This window comes from Lethenteron reissneri, chromosome 46 (assembly GCF_015708825.2).
Source record: "Lethenteron reissneri isolate LAM-NWPU_2019-01 chromosome 46, ASM1570882v1, whole genome shotgun sequence".
Lineage (NCBI taxonomy): Eukaryota > Metazoa > Chordata > Hyperoartia > Petromyzontiformes > Petromyzontidae > Lethenteron > Lethenteron reissneri.
Window position 1 is genome coordinate 4,032,410 of NC_083824.1, and position 19,405 is coordinate 4,051,814.

The 19,405-nt window shown below is 47.3% G+C and overlaps 1 protein-coding gene across 1 annotated transcript in view; it reads left to right on the forward strand.

Annotated features, from left to right (window-relative positions):
- Positions 1-800: 800 nt before the first annotated feature.
- UBA6 (ubiquitin like modifier activating enzyme 6) overlaps positions 801-19,405 on the forward strand; it is a 41,406-nt gene continuing 22,801 nt past the window's right edge. Inside the window, exons 1-13 of the mRNA XM_061570906.1 lie at positions 801-854; positions 3,831-3,892; positions 5,715-5,809; positions 6,440-6,468; positions 7,546-7,634; positions 8,087-8,198; positions 10,106-10,186; positions 11,971-12,093; positions 13,744-13,867; positions 15,171-15,274; positions 16,141-16,203; positions 16,731-16,807; positions 17,281-17,347. Coding sequence (XP_061426890.1) covers positions 3,852-3,892; positions 5,715-5,809; positions 6,440-6,468; positions 7,546-7,634; positions 8,087-8,198; positions 10,106-10,186; positions 11,971-12,093; positions 13,744-13,867; positions 15,171-15,274; positions 16,141-16,203; positions 16,731-16,807; positions 17,281-17,347 — 1,005 coding nt within the window. The 5' untranslated portion in view covers positions 801-854; positions 3,831-3,851. The remainder of the gene's footprint in view (positions 855-3,830; positions 3,893-5,714; positions 5,810-6,439; positions 6,469-7,545; positions 7,635-8,086; positions 8,199-10,105; positions 10,187-11,970; positions 12,094-13,743; positions 13,868-15,170; positions 15,275-16,140; positions 16,204-16,730; positions 16,808-17,280; positions 17,348-19,405) is intronic.

The window sequence follows — 19,405 nt, forward strand, 5'->3', positions numbered from 1 at the left end:
AGATATTGACACGTGGAATTCCCACGGCACGCGTATAACTAAATAATGCACTCGGCCCTGCCGCCGTAACGTGGAATTTCCACATCCACAAAATGAATCAAGGATCACATTTCAAATCTATTGTTTAGCCAGGTTTGTACGTTGAACTTCTTTCGCGCCGTACGTAGCCTTTTATGGTAAATTACTGATATTTTTCTTTTCATTTTAATTTTTTAAATATTTTTTACCTACGTGACTTAGCCGAAAAAAACAAAGAGTAATTCACTAGGTTTATTTTCTCTTTCATTAGTACCCGATGATTATTGCTTGTGTCGCAATCGAAACGTCGTGTGCTATTATTACAAACTTAATTTGGAGCTTTCGTGACTGCAGGAATTAGTCTTTGGTTCTTGCGGTAAAGTCACGTATTAAGATAAAATAATATTATTGCATTTATTTTCTTTCTACAGTGGCTTTACCGAAAGAACTAAACAATTAAGGAAATAAAACGACTGATTCCGTGCGGCCTGCGTCCACGAGTAGGGGCAGACGCACCTGTGCCCACACACTCGTATGTATACACTGTACTAAACTTCTTTTGCACCGTACGTAGGCGACCGCGCTAACCGCTCTGGGCTGAACCCCCCCCCGCTTCCGTCAGCAGTGTTCGCGAGCGATGCAGTTGCAGCGCTGCGCCTTTAAACAGCCGGCAGACACCGGAAGTTGCTGCCTCGACCGCATTAAACGAAACGCGTTTTTCGTTGTTTTTTTATGACCGCGCGCTCCAGCTGTGACGGAGCGTGACCCCTCGCGGCCGCCGTCCGCACTCAACCAGGAAGTGAGACGCGGCCTTGGGAGTGGAGTTGCGTGCTTCGGTCCGTGTTTGTCTCTCTTGTTTATTGTTGTTGTTGTCGTTGTTGTTGTCGTCGTCGTGAGTGCAGTTGCAGCTGTCGCCGCGGTCGTAGAGAGACTCGGGGGGTCGTGGAGATTCGTAGAAGTCCGACAAATTCGTCGAGACTCGAGGGATACGTGGAGATTCGGAGTATCGACGGGGCTCGGCGTCACCCACAGAGAGACTGGCGATTCGTAGAGATTCTAGATTTGAAGCTTTCGTGACTGCAAGGATTCATATTCTTAGGTTTTTTCGGTAAAGTCACGTAGGTAAAACATCAAAATTAATGAAAATAAAATAAAAATCACGACGTTTCGGAGGCAACACAAGTCTCCGTGATGTTTTACCTACGTGACTTTACCGAAAAAAACCTAAGAATATGATTCGTAGAGACCCCAATCCACTTGCGTTATTGATCTAGACTCGAACACTTATCGAGGTTATCAGGCCCAATGAGATCCGTGTGACTTGTCGAGATTGACAGATTGGCGAGCTGTATCTGAATGGGGTCCCCTCTTCACCAACTCGTAGTGACCAGTGTGGTCAATTAGGCCTTCATCCAGCAGTGGTTTCACAAGAGGCGGTGTATTACAATACCCCGTGTGAATCACGGAGATGATATATTGTATGCAGAGAGATTCTCGGAGGCTCGCGGATGTTACTACAGACTCGTGGTGACAATGAGACGCATAGAGAATGAGACTTATCGACTCCTAGATATTCGATTTGTCAATTGGAGAGATCCATAGACATCAATACATACTCGGATGCACAGTGAGCTGTCTGATGTATAGTGATTTAATTAATTAAGAAACGTCTGATATATATAGAGGTTCAACACGTAGGCTTTCGCGACCAATAGTATTAATGTGGATTCACGCTTCAACACACCGGTGGGCTAAAGCAGTGAACTATTTGTCTTTTGTCAACGTGACACTTTTTTGCTGATTGGCCGTGTCGGGTGGTGGAGGGTTACGACACATTTATAAATAACGCGATCTAACCCAAACACGTTGATTATGAATATATAGAGTTTGCATCTACATAGACTTCAGATATCTATCGAGCCGTATAATCTCTCTACATGGCCACAATTCTACAGCAGAACTTTACCGCGTGAATACGTGATTCGGAAATAGCCACGGAATATATCGCGGTCATTTTCGAACCTTGATTCTTGAGCCAGAGCAAGGCACGCCCGAGATTATTGTGTTCAGTGTTAATGCACGAGTCTCATAGAGCCAGAGACTAAAGCACCACTGAGGTTTCAGGGTTTATGCCTAATTATAAAGAGCCACATTCCTAGGTATATTTGTTCATGCCTAGTTCAACCAGATGATGTGCATCCTCTATTTAATTCGGTTTTGTATACTGTACTCTTAGGTTTTTTCGGTAAAGTCACGTAGGTAAAAATTATAATAAAATAAAATCATAATATATGAAAATAACTAAATTAAATTAAAAGCATGTTTTATTTTATTTTTACCTACGTGACTTTACCAAAAAAACCTAAGAGTATGAATCCTTGCAGTCACGAAAGCTTCAAATCTAGAATTTGTATACTGTATTTGTTTTTATATACGGTATTTGTAACAACAAAGATTCTTGAACATAAACCAGAGATGAGCGTGGTTGCATATAGTGCCCGTTACCATTGTAATCACTCCCGAGTACGAGACTGGCCGTGCAGTTTGTACCTGCAGGTCACAGACCTGTGTCTGCACAGGTGTGCACTCTGGCGTACAGTAGGAAGTGCCAAGGCTGTGACCTCTGCAGCTTGATTTATCCTTGCACGAAAACGAAATCCTTCACTGAAGGGGAAGTAACGCTCATTCTTTACAGATTAGTCACCGTCATCATGAGGTTAACCACGTTGGCATCCTGCACTGTCTGGTAAGGGTGCGTGACTGGGACGAGGAGGAAAAATCGTGCATACGCATGGATGCCGTCTCGAGGCCGTGGTCGTCGTTGTAACAGAGCCGCTTAGCTGAAATAAAGTCCCGCGTGTTTCCCCTCCGAGGTAGTTAACGAGAGCGATAATGATGGCTCGCTTACGAGGCGCACGACGAGGTGATGACGATGCACGGAGCACGGTGTCGTGAGGTGGCGTCACACGCAGTGATGCCATCGGGAGAGGGAGGGGTGACGCTTGGCCCTGGGTCACCGGTGCGGACGCGGAGTTGAAGCGTTTTGGCGCTGGCTTTTTCTCCAAGTTGTGGACAAGCCTTTGTCCCACTTTATACTCAAGTGTCATTCGTATTCGATCTCAGTCGTCACAGGAGTTATCGTGCTCTCCCTCGCCCCGTTACAGACTGGCAACTGGGACAGAGCTGATGCATTCCTGCTTTCAACCCGAGTTGGAAAGGGGAAACATAATGGTGCATTGCCGTTAACAGCAAAGGCACGGGGCCTTGGTAGTGTGAATGAAAGCTGTGTTGACGGTCCTCATTAAGGGAGAACTGGAGAGACTGTTGCAGCAACGGGGTGATGCAATTCGAGCTCCGGCCAAGAAATCCCCGCTCCTCCATTGCCGAACCTCAGAATTCCGCAGCTCCGACGGGAGGCAGCGGTTTCTTGCTGCTGGGCAGTGTCCACGTTGTGAGCAGTTCCCCTCCTTAACCTCCTTCCCTTCCTCTCTTAAAGCTCACGTCTTATCTCTTGCCCATTCTCATCCTGTTCCCTCCCCTCGCCCCTCCACTCTTTCCCGTTCCTCCCCTACTCTTTCGTGATCCCTAAGCATTCCTCTATCACTGTGATTTATCACGCCTTGTACACCCCTGCCGACTTCATCATTACATTCTGTCATCGTTTTGTAAGCCATGCCGAGCACCTTGAGTGAAGGTGCTCTGCAAATATAAATTAGATTATATCAACAGACGACAGGTCCGCCATGGGACTGAATACCTTTCATTTCGATTTATTGGCGTTTGCTGTTTTGGTGCCGTGTCTCCCCGTGTAGGTGCGATCAAGAGGATCAGTGATGGATGCCACCAACATGGATATCGATGATTCTTTGTACAGGTGAGCTCAGCACGTAGCAAATCGTTGAGCGCGCAAACCTCGCTTTGTTATGACTCGTATGGGTACTTTACACTTGTCATGTTATAAAACCTGTGTGTACGAATGAGAAAAATATTATTGTAAAATTACAGCCTAATTAAAAATAATAGAAATGGAGGTGATTTTAATTCCTGTCACTCGGAGGAAAGGAATATCTCTATTTTTGCTGGCTGGGCCTTTGGTGACGTAGCATTAACCTACTTGCACAGCTGGTTTCAAATGTCTACTATCGACCACATACATGCTGTCAATCAGATTGTAGAACAGAAACTAATACCATAATGCCTGAAATTTGCAAACCATACAAATGCATGTTATTCAGTGGTAATATATTCATTCATTCAAGTTCTCACAAACTAAGGCTTTAATAAAAAAAATAGATCGATTGAAAATATTAAAATAACTGTGAAGATGGAAAAGCTACACTGAGTTTGCGTTACGCGATGTGCAATCACTGCCTGGGAGCATGGTTGCTGCGGATGTCAAGTGTTGAGATTGGCTTTTACTGGTAGGAACCTCCTGGTTACACCAGCCCACAGGGATTATTGTGTCCGTCCGTCGTGCAGGGAGGGGCTGGGTGGGGAGGGAGGGGCCGTGTGGGGAGGGTGGGTGGGGAGGGAGGGGCGGGGTGGGGAGGGTGGGTGGGGAGGGGTGGGGAGGGGCTGGGTGGGAAGGGGCTGGTCCACCCCGTGGTGCCCTTATACAACTCAACGTGTAACCTACTCACGCCGGCTTGTGCCCGCCCTCACAGTCGGGCATATTTGCGGAATACACCACGCCGCCGTTGACTCTGGCCATTGACCGAGCAGCCCAAAGTTCCTACCAGCTCCCTCCGCAGGAATGTGTTCTGCCAGAGCAACGTTGGTTGTGGCACCGCAGCACCGTGAAGGATAGCATTGGTATGGCGAGGCCCAGCATTCGTCAGTGGATAGACCATGGCTGATGATGTTCGGAAGCTTTTTCGAGTTGAAATTATTATTGTAGGTTGACTCAGCCCATCATCTCTCTTCGGCCTATAAAGTTAGTACCACGTTGTGGGAAATGAACTCACACCTGCCATATGAATGTGGAATTTCCATCACTGGCTCAGGGCTGTAATTTGGAGATGAGCACCACCGCACTGCTCATTCGAGCAGAAAATCACTTTGATTCTTTTTGAAGCGACTATTAAAGACACCTCTTATTTGTAAGTTCACAGAAGCAGCAACTTTACAAAATATCATTGTAAGGTGATTCGGGGGAGAAAATAACTGCAGCTTAAGTCCTAAACTTTCACAGGGCAATCATAACACGTGGAGAAAGCGCTTTCCTTTAGTGTCCATATGCTCTTGAGTTCTCAAACAAACAACATCGCTTGTTAACACCGTCTGCAAGGTGCAGGGTAGGGGTGTCCCATTCACCGCTGAATCTCAGAATGCGCGAGCAGTTCAGCGTTAATTTTATGTAGAGAGGCGTAGCGTCGTTTTTAAAGACATTTTTCTCACTACAGAGAAACGTAGCGACACGACCGCACTCTATCATAGCTGCCTGCCAAACTGCCACACGCCCTCCTGCATGGCCTTGTGGGAGCCTCGGTACTGAAAAAGTTATTTTTTTTTACTTCTGGTTCCGTTCAAATGACGTATGTGTACGTCATCAGAATGGGAAAGGGTTAAAAACACAAAACACCACTGGGGTACTCCCCCCCCCCCCCCCCGTAGCTGTACACTGGGCCGGTCACGTTCATGACTCCGTGTGTGATTCTAGTGATGTGATGGTGTGATGTGATTGCGTGCGATCGCAGCCGGCAGCGCTATGTGCTGGACGACGATGCGATGCGGCAGATGGCACGCTCCAGCGTCTTCCTGAGCGGGCTGGGCGGGCTCGGCGTGGAGATCGGTGGGTGTCCCCCGTCACGACGCACGAGTTTTCCGTTTCTCTCGGGACGTAACGACGGCGCCGTCAGTCCGCGGCATTCGGCGTCCAAGCTAAATGATTCGTGTCAGCCTAGCGTCTTCGCTAAATTGACGAACGGAAGACGCATCCTGAGAAAACACATTCAACACCTCTTGTCAATATGCACGCAGGCTGTGTGTCTGGATTGCCCCTGACACAGGCTCCGTCCTTACCGAGACATTAACTTACTGATAGGCCTTCCGTTGTGGCGCTCCGGTGACATCTCTGCAACTTGGCTCTCTCGTACGTTTTAATGCATCAGTGCAGTGACATCACTAGAATGCTGTAATTGAGTGCCAGCACATGACCGGAGTCGCTTTTTTCATGAAGAAACATTCATATCAGACAGCCTGGAACGTACAGCGTAGGCACGAGGCGGCAAGAAAAAGCTCTTTGGGTGTTTTGGTTGTTTCTTCCTCGACAAGTCTACAACCAAGAACCAGTTGTGCACTTGTTGTTATTGTGTTTGCACAGAAAACCGACCAATGGCCGTGGAAGTGACCGTCAAAATGTTAGACGTAATCATAACAAATATGCAATTTGCTAATTGACTGTCATTTTGTTTTCCTGCAGCCAAGAATATTGTGTTGGCCGGCGTAAAGGTAATCGCATCAATTACTCTGTCATATGACACAATACAAATGTTGCTTTACACATCGTCCGAATGCGACCGCCTCAACGGAGAGTGTACAGAAAAGGTGGGCAGAATGAATTCGTAAAGAGAGGCAGTCATCTTCTTGGTTCTTTCGGTAAAGTCACGTAGAAGGGAAGTAATAAAATAATAAAAATAAAACATAATAAAATAATTATCACAACGTTTCGGCCACAACGCAAGCAGCCGTAGACAGTCAGACTGTCTACTTGACAGACCTGTTCTCCACCTGAAGACAGCTGCTTGCGTTGTGGCCGAAACGTCGTGAGAATTATTTTATTATGTTTTATTTTTATTATTTTATTACTTCCCTTCTACGTGACTTTACCGAAAGAACCAAGAGGATGAATCCCTGCAGTCACGAAAGCTTTAAATCGAGAGGCAGTCAGTTATGGGTTGAGGAAAGAAAGTCTTGCGCCGGGACTCGAAAAGGGGCAGGGGGTCGACGTGACAAACGTCTGGGGTCTTCTTGTTGTTGTCGTACGGCCGCTGATGTCGATGCAGAGCAACAACTACAATTTCACTTTCACGTGGTCCAGCCAGATAACTGCATCAGGAGCAGTATCTTCATCGCTGCGTTGTCTCCTTCGTATTTGTGGATCGTGGATTTGTGTTGTTATACGTTGTACGGTCTGTTCTGGATAACCACAGTCGCACACTACCAAAGAGTTTTTTTATTTTTAATTTGTGCATCGGGTATCCGCATCTCCTGCCACGGTTTGTGCAGTGGATGCGGTTTAGGGTGGACCACGAGCTTCGTGGAAGATTAAACCCAGGGATCTTCTCTGTTGGGTCTTTCACAAGCAGTGTTTGTTTGCGAGTTCTTTTGAACTCCATTCAGCTTTCCAAACTTCGTCAGGGTTGAATTTGCATGTCTGGGGTAAGGGAGTGCCAGCCGATGGGGGCAGCAGAGGAGAACCATTGATCTTTCCCACTGAGCGAAGGTTGGCTTAAGTGTGTAACTGCATGCTGCTGCAATTGGTTTTATTGCTGCACTAACGACCTCCTTTTCACGCTGTCCGGCCAGTTGCTGAATGTGCACGACACGAAATCGGCCACCATCGCGGACCTCGGAACGCAGTTCTTTCTCAGAGAAGATGATGTTGGGCGGAACAGGTGACGTTTTAAGGGATGCCGTTGCCTGCTTATTGGCTGTGCTTGGGAAATGCGTTCATCGGTCTGTACGCCTCAAAATCACGAAACCCTTTAACCAACCACAAAAAACCCATACCGCACGGCTGACCAACATCAACGTCTTGATTTAGATCGTTCTTATGCAATATTGACTAAATACATTTTAAAAGTTTTACGTGTCGTTAGGTAGCAAATATATTGCAATTGTGTTAAGAAGCGTGCCATGTGGGTGTTTGTCCAGTCGAATCCCTGAACTCCATGGAAGGACCCCTTAACAGTGTGGCTTGGCCAGTTGTTGATGACTATATTCTTTAATTCGTGGGGCATTTGTGTTTGATGTGAGCCGAGCCGTCGTGCAGACTCCTCGTAACCACCTACACAGCAAGGCTTTGGCCACGTTTTGTTGTTGATTTGTGATGATGTGTGTCGGGCAGGGCCGTGGCGTCTCTTGAGCGCTTGAAGGAGCTGAATCCGTACGTGAGGGTGCGCTCGTCAACCGAACCTTTGAACCACGACACCGACCTTGTCTTCCTGAAAGAGTACCAGGTAACAGCAGCGGCGTTGGCAAACGGCTCAGAAAAACGTGTTTCCTAAGAAGAACAAAAGTAAACCGATGAAGAAAAACCACGCTAACGCATGGATCCTGTAACGCTTTCCAACGCGAGTCTGTCCTCAAAGGGTATTTAATTGGCGATAATCACATCGCGTATCAAGCCGCACAACGAGAAGACGTCCCGTGGCACGTGACGTGTGACATCGTTGGGAGGGAAGGGGCACATATCCTGGCCAGGCAGGACCAATCCTTCGAGCGCTGGATCTCCTCGGAATCTTTTGGGCAGCCCTTTAAATACATTTTGTCGGTTATCCATAGAGTAAGTTCTGACTAGCAAGATGACTTAATGCCAAAGTTTAGTTGCTATTAGATCATCTTGGTAAGGGTCTATCATGCTCTCTTTTATAGACAAGAGGGATGGACAGAGTTCATGCATATTCCACTTTAGTTGGAAAGCATGTAAAAAATCTTTGAAATGTTTTTTGCTGTTATTATTGCGGGTTCAAAGTCGTCGTTCGTAAGCTTCAGCATGGAATTTCCTACATTTTATTCTCATGAGAAATTGACGTGTCATATCATTTTTATGATATATTTTTCCAGCATTGCACAGCTGAGAAGCAGCCCGACCATAAGTGTTTTTGTGAGTTGGAGGTTGATACAAGCAGACTTGGCAGCGTGCAGGCTGGAGAGTGCACATTCAAGTCTCTTGGCGGTGGTTGCATAACACCGAATGGCTCACAGGGTAAATCCTAATAAATTAGACTGAACCGTTATGTTTCGCAGATGCGGGATAGTTAATGTTTTGAAGCCCTAATTTATAATGTTTTAGACCCATGGGTCGAATGAGTGTGGGCGTGGCATGATTTGGCACTCGCTCACGGCTCTCGGTAAAACGCAAGCGATACGTGTGCTCGTGTTTTTGCTGATCAGCGTTCTAAAATATTACACTTTTTATTTTACCGGGTAAGGGCCCATTGAGCTTTCTAGCATTCTAGCAATTGTTCATAAGCGACCTGGCCGCAATTGTTAACTCAACAAAGTGGCTTATCACGTACAAATGTATTTCTGCCAAAAAACTCTCAACGCACGTTGATTCTAAATGTGGAGGGTTAAACTCGAGGACCTGGAGAAAAATCCACGTGACCACAGGGAGAACACGCAAACTGCAAATATACAGGTGTCAAGGTCGGGATTGAACCCACGACCTCCTGCGTATCTGGCGAGGTAGTTAACATCTCGCCACCATGGCGTGGCATGCTCCCTTCGGGTTGCCGTGATGTCGTTTTTGACGATAGAAAAATTATATCATTTTTCATGGTGCGATCATGATAGCGATACCAATTTGCTGTAACTTTCTAATTTCACGTCACATATTTCTCTTGTTTGTGTGCGGTTATGTACATCCATTGTGAGCAGAGGTCACTTAATTATTCTTCAACTGCGGTTCACTTAACACACGAAGTCTGTCACAGGTCTTATAATCATTGCAACTTTACTTTACAATCTATTACGCTTCATATCGCACATGCAGCCAGTTACGCAATAAATAAATGATCTACTGCAATAGCGTAGGCTTCTTGTTGTGATGCAGGAAACGAGCGTGTTTCACGGGTAATATACCTATTCATTTACAATGGCAATTATTGCGTGTTTAAGTTCACAATTATTTTGGTCCAAAATAAGATCTTTAAAACGCTGTAAAATAAGCAAAGATGTCACGAAACTGAGCAAAATTGACGGTACAATGATCTTGACGCGTGATAAGTTGTCAGTTATTAGCACATAAGCCACGCTCGTGGCCTTGTGGGTAGTTAACGCAGCAGCCGTCGCGTTCGCCGTTTTCCCGTGTCGCGTGATGCCTCCCACCACCACCACCCTTTCCTCTCCCTCCTCTCCTCAGTGCGTGGTCGTGACGGATTGCCCCCTCGCGCTGCAGTGCAAGCTGGACTCGTTTTGTCACTCCCAGGGGCCTCCCATTAAGGTACGAGGTGCCTGCACGCAATCGCCCATCGCCGATAGAGCGCGCGGTCGTCAGGTTTTGCCTGGATTCCATCCCGTTCCATCCGTGCGGTCACGTTACCTTTTTGACACAAAGCGAGCGATGCATTGCTGTATTACTTTTTGGGCAACAACAACAATAAGTAATATTTTAAAAAACTTGTTTAAAAACACGCTTTAATGAAATGTACTCGTAATGGCAGAACTCCACAACTCCAGGAAGTGGCCCCGAAGCTTGCCATAACGTAAGAGACCGTGGCCAATTACAGCCAACGTCTGTTGAGCATGGACAATTATACCCAAGCCGAAACATAACGTTTTATAAAGAATGTTTAAAATCTTATATATTTTTATGATAGAATATAGTATTGTCATCAGTATGACATAAGTATACCAAGTTTGCAGTCGATACCACATTGGGAAGTGGGTTAAAATTGAGTTACAAGATTTGAGGATACAACAACAACGACAATAACAACAACAGACAGAGTGAGTTCATAAAAAGCGTGTAAAAAACAATCTCCATTTACGAGCACAAGTTACCTTTTTGGGGCGCCACGGTGGCGAGATGTTAACTACCTCGCCTGGTATACAGCATGTCGTCGATTCGATCCCGACTCCTGGCACCTGCTTATTTGGAGTTTGCACGTTCTCTCCGTGGTCGCGTGGATTTTTCTCTGGCCGCTATATTTTTCCACATGACGATAAGCCGCTTTGTTGAACTATATTTTGTGGCCAGGCCACTTCTGAAAAAGAGCTGTGGGCCTTACCTGGTAAAATAAAGCACAGTTTGCTTTAGTTTGATAACTCACATGGTGAGCCAAAATTATTTGACAAAACGGCACATTACAACTCATCCTCATGTGCCCTTCATGGTTTGATGCATTGTCACGATTCAGGGTTGTGATTGAAGGCAAGAATCGTTGAGGCTGTTTTGGGCCCTTGTGCTGCCTGTTGAGACGATCGTGGCTGCCAGTTGTACATGAGCCTGAACACTTCCAATAGACCATTCATAAAAAATGTATAAGAATCAGAAATAATATTAATTTGAACCAGGTCTGTATCTCAAGATGTCCTGCATTCAGGGCATGATACAAATAAAAAAATATTAACGATAATGAACATATTTCCGCACCTGGCACACTACATCCAGTATACCGCTCGCTCTGTCTGTCGCTTGCCTGCTCCAGTCTCGTTCGGGAGAGACCCAGAAAATATTAGGTGAAAAAAATAACAGCTATTAAATGAACGATTTTACATAGCTATATACACACACACACATGTATTGTAAAAGTGAGAGTTAACTCTAATTTATGAATTGTGTCAGATGCTTGCTTGCTGGTACCAACAATGCTTGAAGAAGATTGTGGAAGGGCATCATCCCATTCTAGATTTGAAGCTTTCGTGACTGCAAGGATTCATACTCTTAGGTTTTTTCGGTAAAGTCACGTAGGTAAAAATAATAATAAAATAATGAAACATGAAAATAACTACATTAAATCACAATTTAATTTAGTTTTTTTTTTTTACCTACGTGACTTTACCGAAAAAAACCTAAGAGTAGGCATCATCCCATCCCAGAGCACGTAAATAGTAATGCCGTAATGACGTGTCCGTCTGAGACGGCAACGGCGAGCGTGCTGCGTCGTCGCCCAGACTAAGCGACGCTCCGAACCGGTATCGGACAGAAAGTTTGGAGAGAACGCCCAGAAGGCCGAGCGTGTTGCATTGCGATTTTTTGTTGTTGTTGTTTGCGGCCGGCCGTAGTTTATCAGCACGGACGTGCGGGGCGTATTCTGCCGCATCTTCTGCGACTTTGGAGAGCGTTTTGAGGTTTTGGACCCGACTGGGGAGGCGCCCAAGGAATTCTTCATCCAGAGTATCTCGCAGGTCAGTCACCGCCCCGTGGTGTCACACCGACACGGCTGCCCAGAGGGACGGGGATAGTGGGGAGGGGCTGTTGCAAAGGGGGCAAATAACCGCACACAAAAGAGTGGCCTCAGACCAGGGCTTATATTTTGGTTGCTAATCAATAAGGGGGCCCCACGTGGCATTGGGCCTCAGGCCTTACAGAACTCCTGCTCACTGATATGTGTCACAGGTGGCTGAAGACGTCGATTGATGCCTCGTACGCTTTTTTTGTGAGCACGTAACAATTCATTGTAATGAAGAACTTTGAACTTTCGCAGACATTACAGATATTCTTGAGAAGCTGTAAGGGAGGTGAGACTTACGAGTTTTGGGCGTGTGTTGAGAAGAGACAAATAAGATGCATACTCGCACAGAAACCTAGAGATTCACATCAAGGTCCATGGACTCGCAGAGAGACATGAATCCCTATAGAGCAGAGGTGGGACAAAGTCATTGTTATGCAAGTCCAAGTCGAGTCTCAAGTCATCAAATTCATGACTCGAGTCTGACTCGAGTCCAAGTCACATGACTCGAGTCCACACCTCAGAGGTGGGACAAAGTCATTGTTATGCAAGTCCAAGTCGAGTCTCAAGTCATCAAATTCATGACTCGAGTCTGACTCGAGTCCAAGTCACATGACTCGAGTCCACACCTCTGCTATAGAGACTCATGGACTCGCACAGAGATGCCACCGCAATGAGTAGAGGGAGAGCGAGGGTGAGGTGGGAGGATACGGTGGAACGAGATACGGGGCACAGTGGATGTGACGAGAGAAGAGGCACGGAGTAGAAATTCGTGGAGGGAGGAAATACCCATCGGGCAAAGACGGTCCCTGCGTCGCGCGCTTTCAGATGCGCTTCTGCACTTTCAAATCTGGATTGAAAACTCGTTATTTAGAACTGCTTCTTGTGTTTAGTCTGTTTTTCTTCCCCCCGCACCTGCGATTTGCACGGTAGGCTACGTATGGTGCGATAGAAGTTCAACATGCATACATACAAATTCGAACAGCTGCCCCCATGCAATCAAGGGACTTGAGGCTTCAAAGAAGAAGATAATGGTGTATTTTGTGTTGTTTAGTAACCTCTCTACGTATGTTTTTAAATACACTTCGAAGTGCAAAATTGAGTGTAGTTGTAGTTTATTTTTTAAAGTTCTATTTGTAATGTTCCTTCTGTAAACTTTTTAATTATATCCTTCAACTGTGATTGCATAGCATCAATATTACTGTTTCTCAAAGGGGAGCTGTGCAGGGCAGTATTTGGCATCTCAAACGATGAGCGCACGCAGCAACTCTAGGTTGTGTGGCGGCACTTGTCTGCGCGAGTGGGCGGTGCGCTATTTTGTGGCGGTGTGGGTGAAATTAAATAAACGGCAGCAGATGGAGACGGATGAAGGGGGCTCTTGGGGTTTGTCATTGGGGGGGGGGGGGGGCAGTGGGGGTGACGTGGGCGACGGTGCTGGTCAGGATTTGATAAATTGCCTAGGGCTGTGAAGTTTACTGGGAGAGCGAGTAAGGCGTTACCGGGTTGGGATAACTTCAAACCACAACTCATTACCTACGCTTCGACCATTGCCGCCTCCCTGATTGTGGGCGGGTGTGGTGCGTCTGTCCCGCTTGCTGTGCTGCAGTCCAATCCGGGCGTGGTGGTGACGATGGACAACCGTGCCCACGGCCTCGAGACCGGCGACAGATTGACATTTAAGGAGGTTCATGGGATGACCTCTCTCAACGGCTGCACGCACACGGTCACAGGTACGAGGGCTGCCCCCTGTAGACGGAGACATCAGCGGCCCTTCTCTCGCGCGGTCGTGTGATGCTGCACGCACCCACTTCTCTGCAACATCATGTGACCTCCCTGTCCTTTTGGTGTGCGGGTTAATGTAGCGTGGTGAAGAATGGCCCTCATCCAGCAGTACTCCCAATGCTGCGAAAACGTTACCATCATGCAAGGGGACCTCAATCGATGATCGGAGGTGTACAGACCTTTGTTCCTGGCTCAAGGCCTCTCCTCGCCACATCAGTTACAGGGATTGCTTGACGATGCTTAAAACCGCTGGTCAGTGCGGTTTGGTGAAGGGAAACCGGTTTCAGATATTACTCGCCACTGATGTGAGCCATCGCTGGGATTTGAATTCGGGTGGCCTGACATCACGGGATGCTAACCGACACGCCGTCTATTTACAGCTCTATTAAAATCGCACGGACACTTACGCCTGTTGTCGAGTGATGACAACTTCCCACGTCAGTGTTGTTCGTTGTTAAATTAAAGTGATCGTAACGGCAGAGGTGGCTACTTCTGAGTGGACACTAAAAGCCGGCACTGCTGAGATCCTAGAGTTTAATGCAGACAGCCCGCACCCATGATGAAACTGGGTTCTCAAGGGAAGCAAGTTCATGTCAGTCCGGTCAACAATGACTACACATTTTAATTTAAAGCTTTCGTGACTGCAGGGATTCATATTCTTGGTTCTTTCGGTAAAGTCACGTAGAAGGGAAAAAAATAATATTTTATTGTTTTATTATTTAATTTTTTTCCCTTCTACGTGACTTTACCGAAAGAACCAAGAAAATGACTACACGTTAAATTAGTTTTTTGGGTTATTCTTTCATACTTAATTCTACAAATTGGAATGAAACTCTTCACGCTGAGTGCCGTGTCAGGGACATTTTGCAGGGCAATGTAAGAGGTGTGCCCCTGGCGCGTGGATGCAACGGGCTCGCTGTGAAAGAGCTTCACAAACTAATCCTCTGACGTCTTTCTCTGGGGCTCCACTTGGACCCAAAGTGGTACACCGCTCTCTCTCTCTGACGATTCGGAATGGATATTTATTCTTGTCATGATTCTGATAACACGATTATAATATCATCAGCAGCAGCAACTTCTTCTTATGATGGAGTGTTTGATCAGCAACATCATCATCATCGGCCATGAGCAATTCCACTGCCTGATGAAGGCCACCCCAAGACTTCGCTGCTTATCACCATCCTGCAATGCACCCATCTTTGTAGGTTGGCTACACGTGACACACGCTGACTTGCGCACTCTGCGTTGCAGTGCTCTCCCCGTACATGTTCAGCATCGGCGACACGTCCGGCCTGCCCGCGTACCTGCACGGCGGCATGGCCAAGCAGGTCAAGGTGCCCAAGATGGTGCACTTTGTAAGTTCCCGTCTGTGTGCGAGTGTAATTGTGTGTGTACGTGTGGCCGTACGTGGTGGTGGTGATGGTGGGGAGCGGTAGTGTAGAGGTTAGCGCGCTGCGCTACGAACCCGGCGACACGAGTTCCATTCCCGCTCACGGCCAACACTACTGACTATTATCTGATCCCATTTTGGGCCTCCTCTAGGTCGACTCGGCGTCAAATGAGTACCTGGTGCGGTGTGTAAACATCGCCACTGGGGAGACAAAGGCGGCCAAGCGTGGCGCTGGCCACCCACCCCCTCGTGTGCCGTGCCGGCCTTCATAGGTGCTCGCTGACAGCACTTGCTCCCAACGGTCTGTTAAGGCTACACGGGAGGATCTTTGTCTTTGTGTGTAGGCGCATGTGTGTGTACATGAAGTTAAGTGGGAACCATAGACGTGGAAACCTTTAAGTACAGTACAACCATGCATTTTCCCGTACTACCATTTGCTACCCACAGCAAAGCCCCGTATCCTATAACACCTGTTATGCACGGTGGTCACCCAAGCACTATCCACGATGATTTGGTTATGTAGCCACATATAAAACACACTGCGTACTGCCTCTTGTTAAGTTGTAGTGATGGATATTACGTTTTGAAGATTATTTAAGGACACGACTTTGAAGATTGCAAAACGACAATGTAGCCCCGGCTGCGTGTTTGCACCCAGTACGTTTGAACAAGCCACGTCGTGTTTTCTTTTCAGCGATCGTCTTGAGAATGTTACGAATTAAGTGGTGACGTGTGGCTTTTAAACCTCGGTCACATGAGCGTGATGAATAAAAGCCAGTGGTGCGTGTGTCCTGCGCGTGCATTGCTTGTGCGTGTGATCGCCCATTGCAGGAATCGCTGGAAAAGCAGCTTGTGAAGCCCACATGTCTCGTGGTGGACTACAGCAAGCCAGAGGTGAGTCTCACTTCTCGAGACAGCGACCCAAGCAAAGTCCGTTCATCGCCCGAGTCTCTTGACTGTGGACAGTAAAGCAATTAGGTTGTTAATCTACGATCGAACTTTTGGTCAACTTTTGTTGCAAACATTATCGATTCCAGTAAGCCATGTAATCACTCATTGAGTGCAATTTAACGTTGGTAACAATTAAATCCGTTTGCACGCGCGAACGTTCAAACCACACGGCGGCGTTCCTGTGCGATGGATGGGTGAGCGGCGCGTGTCGTAAGGACACCTGGCGAAGGCCTCATGGGTCACCGCGTGGTACGTTTCAACAGACGCAAAGACACAGGGGACTCGAAGTTGTTTTGCTATGCATTTTTATACGTGGTGAACTGATAAATGTTTACATTTTCCTCGGCACGAGTTTATTGATAATGCCAGCAAACGCCATTTGTTTAACGACAACCCAAACAAAAACTCCTGAATATCTCCACAGTGTGTACCGACTTGAGACATCGACTACTTGCACCCTGTCCCTACAGGCCCCTCTGCAGATCCACTTGGCGCTGTTGGCCTTGGAACACTTTGAGGAGCAGCATAAGAGATTGCCGACAGCCGGGTATGGGATTCCACTCGCTGTCTTCGCAAAGCAGCATGTGGGCTGCGTTAGACGCTATTAGACGCACGCCCACGGTACTGCAAAGTGACAATGACCACGCGTGTTGCATCACGCTGCGTGTGACCCACGCGCGTGGTTTAAAGGTCGGCGCTGTGCTTCACGTACACGCGCTTGTGTCCACACTCGCAGCTAATCGCACGAGAGCACGCTGGCAGAACAAGACCAGTGCACTCCCGCGAACTTGTACTGAATAACACTCGCGCACCGGCTCGAACATGCAGACGCACTATCGCACATCATGCGCACATGCACACATGCTCACTCATGTATTTAAGAGCAAGTGTCTTTATTGTTTTCAGTCATCCCGCAAGTCGTTATAAAGTCACGCGACTCTGTGGGGGATTGCTTAGTTTTTTAAGAGTGTGTGTATGTGGTGTGTGTGGATGTGGTGTGTGTGGCTGGGTGGCTCACAGGTGCGCTGATGATGTGAAGACGCTGTGCAGCTTGGCAGAAGCGGAGAGTGAACGTCTCTGCGACAAGGTAAGGGGCATCGGCTTCACTCGAACCCGGAAGGTCGCCCCGGGTGACGCAACGAGCGGTTCATTGCAGCGGTGTGCAGAGCACGCAGCCTCTCCTCCTGAAGTTAAATAATGTAATTTATTCGCGCATGTAAGTTGCACTAAGCCTCAAGACCTTTTCAGTGGGATGTCTTTGACACTTACATTTTACAAAGTCTTTTGGAGTTTTATGAGACGGTGACGCATTGTAACGGTGCGTGTTCAGCGTTGTGTGAAAAGTGGTCACCAATGGCAGAGCCACGTTATGGCAAAAACGTATTGTGTGAACATGCATTAAGCGAGGGTTTGCCGTACATTTATATATTTTTTTATTCTAATTTGTAATTGGAGTACCAGGAGAAAACCAAAGGCGTGAATTGACTGGCCTCCAAACCGCTGTGCTGCCATCTCCTGGCCACCTCATATCCCGGCAGCTTTAGGAGTTTCACAAATCCCCGTGAGCCACCAACCTTAACCTCTGAAGGGCTGTATCACCATACCCGTCTCCTCACTATTCAAGGGCTGCATCGAGTCTGGAGGAGTGTTCAGCTGAGAACCGTCAAACGGAATCTTGGGGCGTCTCTATCTAAATGTGTGCAAAATATGCTTGGGAGTCCCACGCACATTTCCGTACCGGACGCCGTGCCTGCCATGGCTTCAGAGATTTGGACGAGGGGGCTTGTGTTAGCACCAAATGCCTCCCACGTGCACCCCGCGCTGGGCAACAGCCTCGCGGAGTTAGATTGTCAAAGAGGGGGATTGGCGCTAGGACACCGCACCGGAACGCTCTGGGCGGTCTCCATTATCGATGGCGCCGGCCTCGCTGCGATAAGGACTCATTCGTTGGGGGGACGCCCTATCCTGGACCCCCCCCCCACCTTCCTGTGAGTCTGGAACACAGTGTCCTTGAAAGATAAATTGTCGGGCAGTGGCTCGGGGAACTGAGCGGCGGCCACGAGTGTAGAAACTTCCTTTCAGGGTCAGCTAAGCACGCAGTCGGTTTTCTCGACCAATATCATCCATAATAGAGTTTTTTTTGGGTTAGATGGCGTAGATATAAAAGTGTCGTTAAACCCGCAACCACCCGACACGGCCAATAAGTAAGGTTTGTAAACAAAAAGTGCCAATCAGTTACTAGTACAGCACACCGCTTGTGCGTTGGAAAGTTAAACCCACCACAACATTTACAATTCGAGTACTGTGACGTTTCACCGGTGATTACAACAGCGAGCATCATCAGGCGACAGCCAGAGTTGTTCACGATGTGGTCCCGGATGCCGGAGTGGGTGACGTGTTGCGCTTGCATCACCGGTTCCTGCCCACTGGGATGCCGGCACTCAAATCTGCGTCTGAATAATCCACTTTCTCAAAATACCACTCGGCGCATTTGGCCTTTAGATGTTTCTGTTCCAATTTCCTATATGTCTGAGATGCATTTAATTGTCTCACCCCTCCCCCCTTGTAAATATCAAAGCATTTGAATTCCATCTGCTTTTTCTTCAGCGTTATCATCTCAGCCGCTGTTGACGCGATGGCTACAACATTCTCACCTGTCCAGGGTGATCTATTCGTAGATGCCCTGCTCATTTCTAATACCCCTTCTTGCTTTCCTCTCAACACAAGATTACATTTCGATTTAAAGCTTTCGTGACTGCAGGGATTCATCTTCTTGGTTCTTTCGGTAAAGTCACGTAGAAGGGAAGTAATAAAATAATAAAAATAAAACATAATAAAATAATTCTCACGACGCTTTGGCCACAACGCAAGCAGCCGTCCTCAGGTGGAGAGCAGGTCTGTCGAGTAGAGAGTCATTCAGACTCTGTCGAGTAGACAGAGTCATTCAGACTCTGTCGAGTAGACAGAGTCATTCAGACTCTGTCGAGTAGACAGAGTCATTCAGACGCTGTTTACTCGACAGACCTGCTCTCCACCTGAGGACGGCTGCTCGCGTTGTGGCCGAAACGTCGTGAGAATTATTTTATTATGTTTTATTTGTATTATTTTATTCTTTCCATTTTACGTGACTTTACCGAAAGAACCA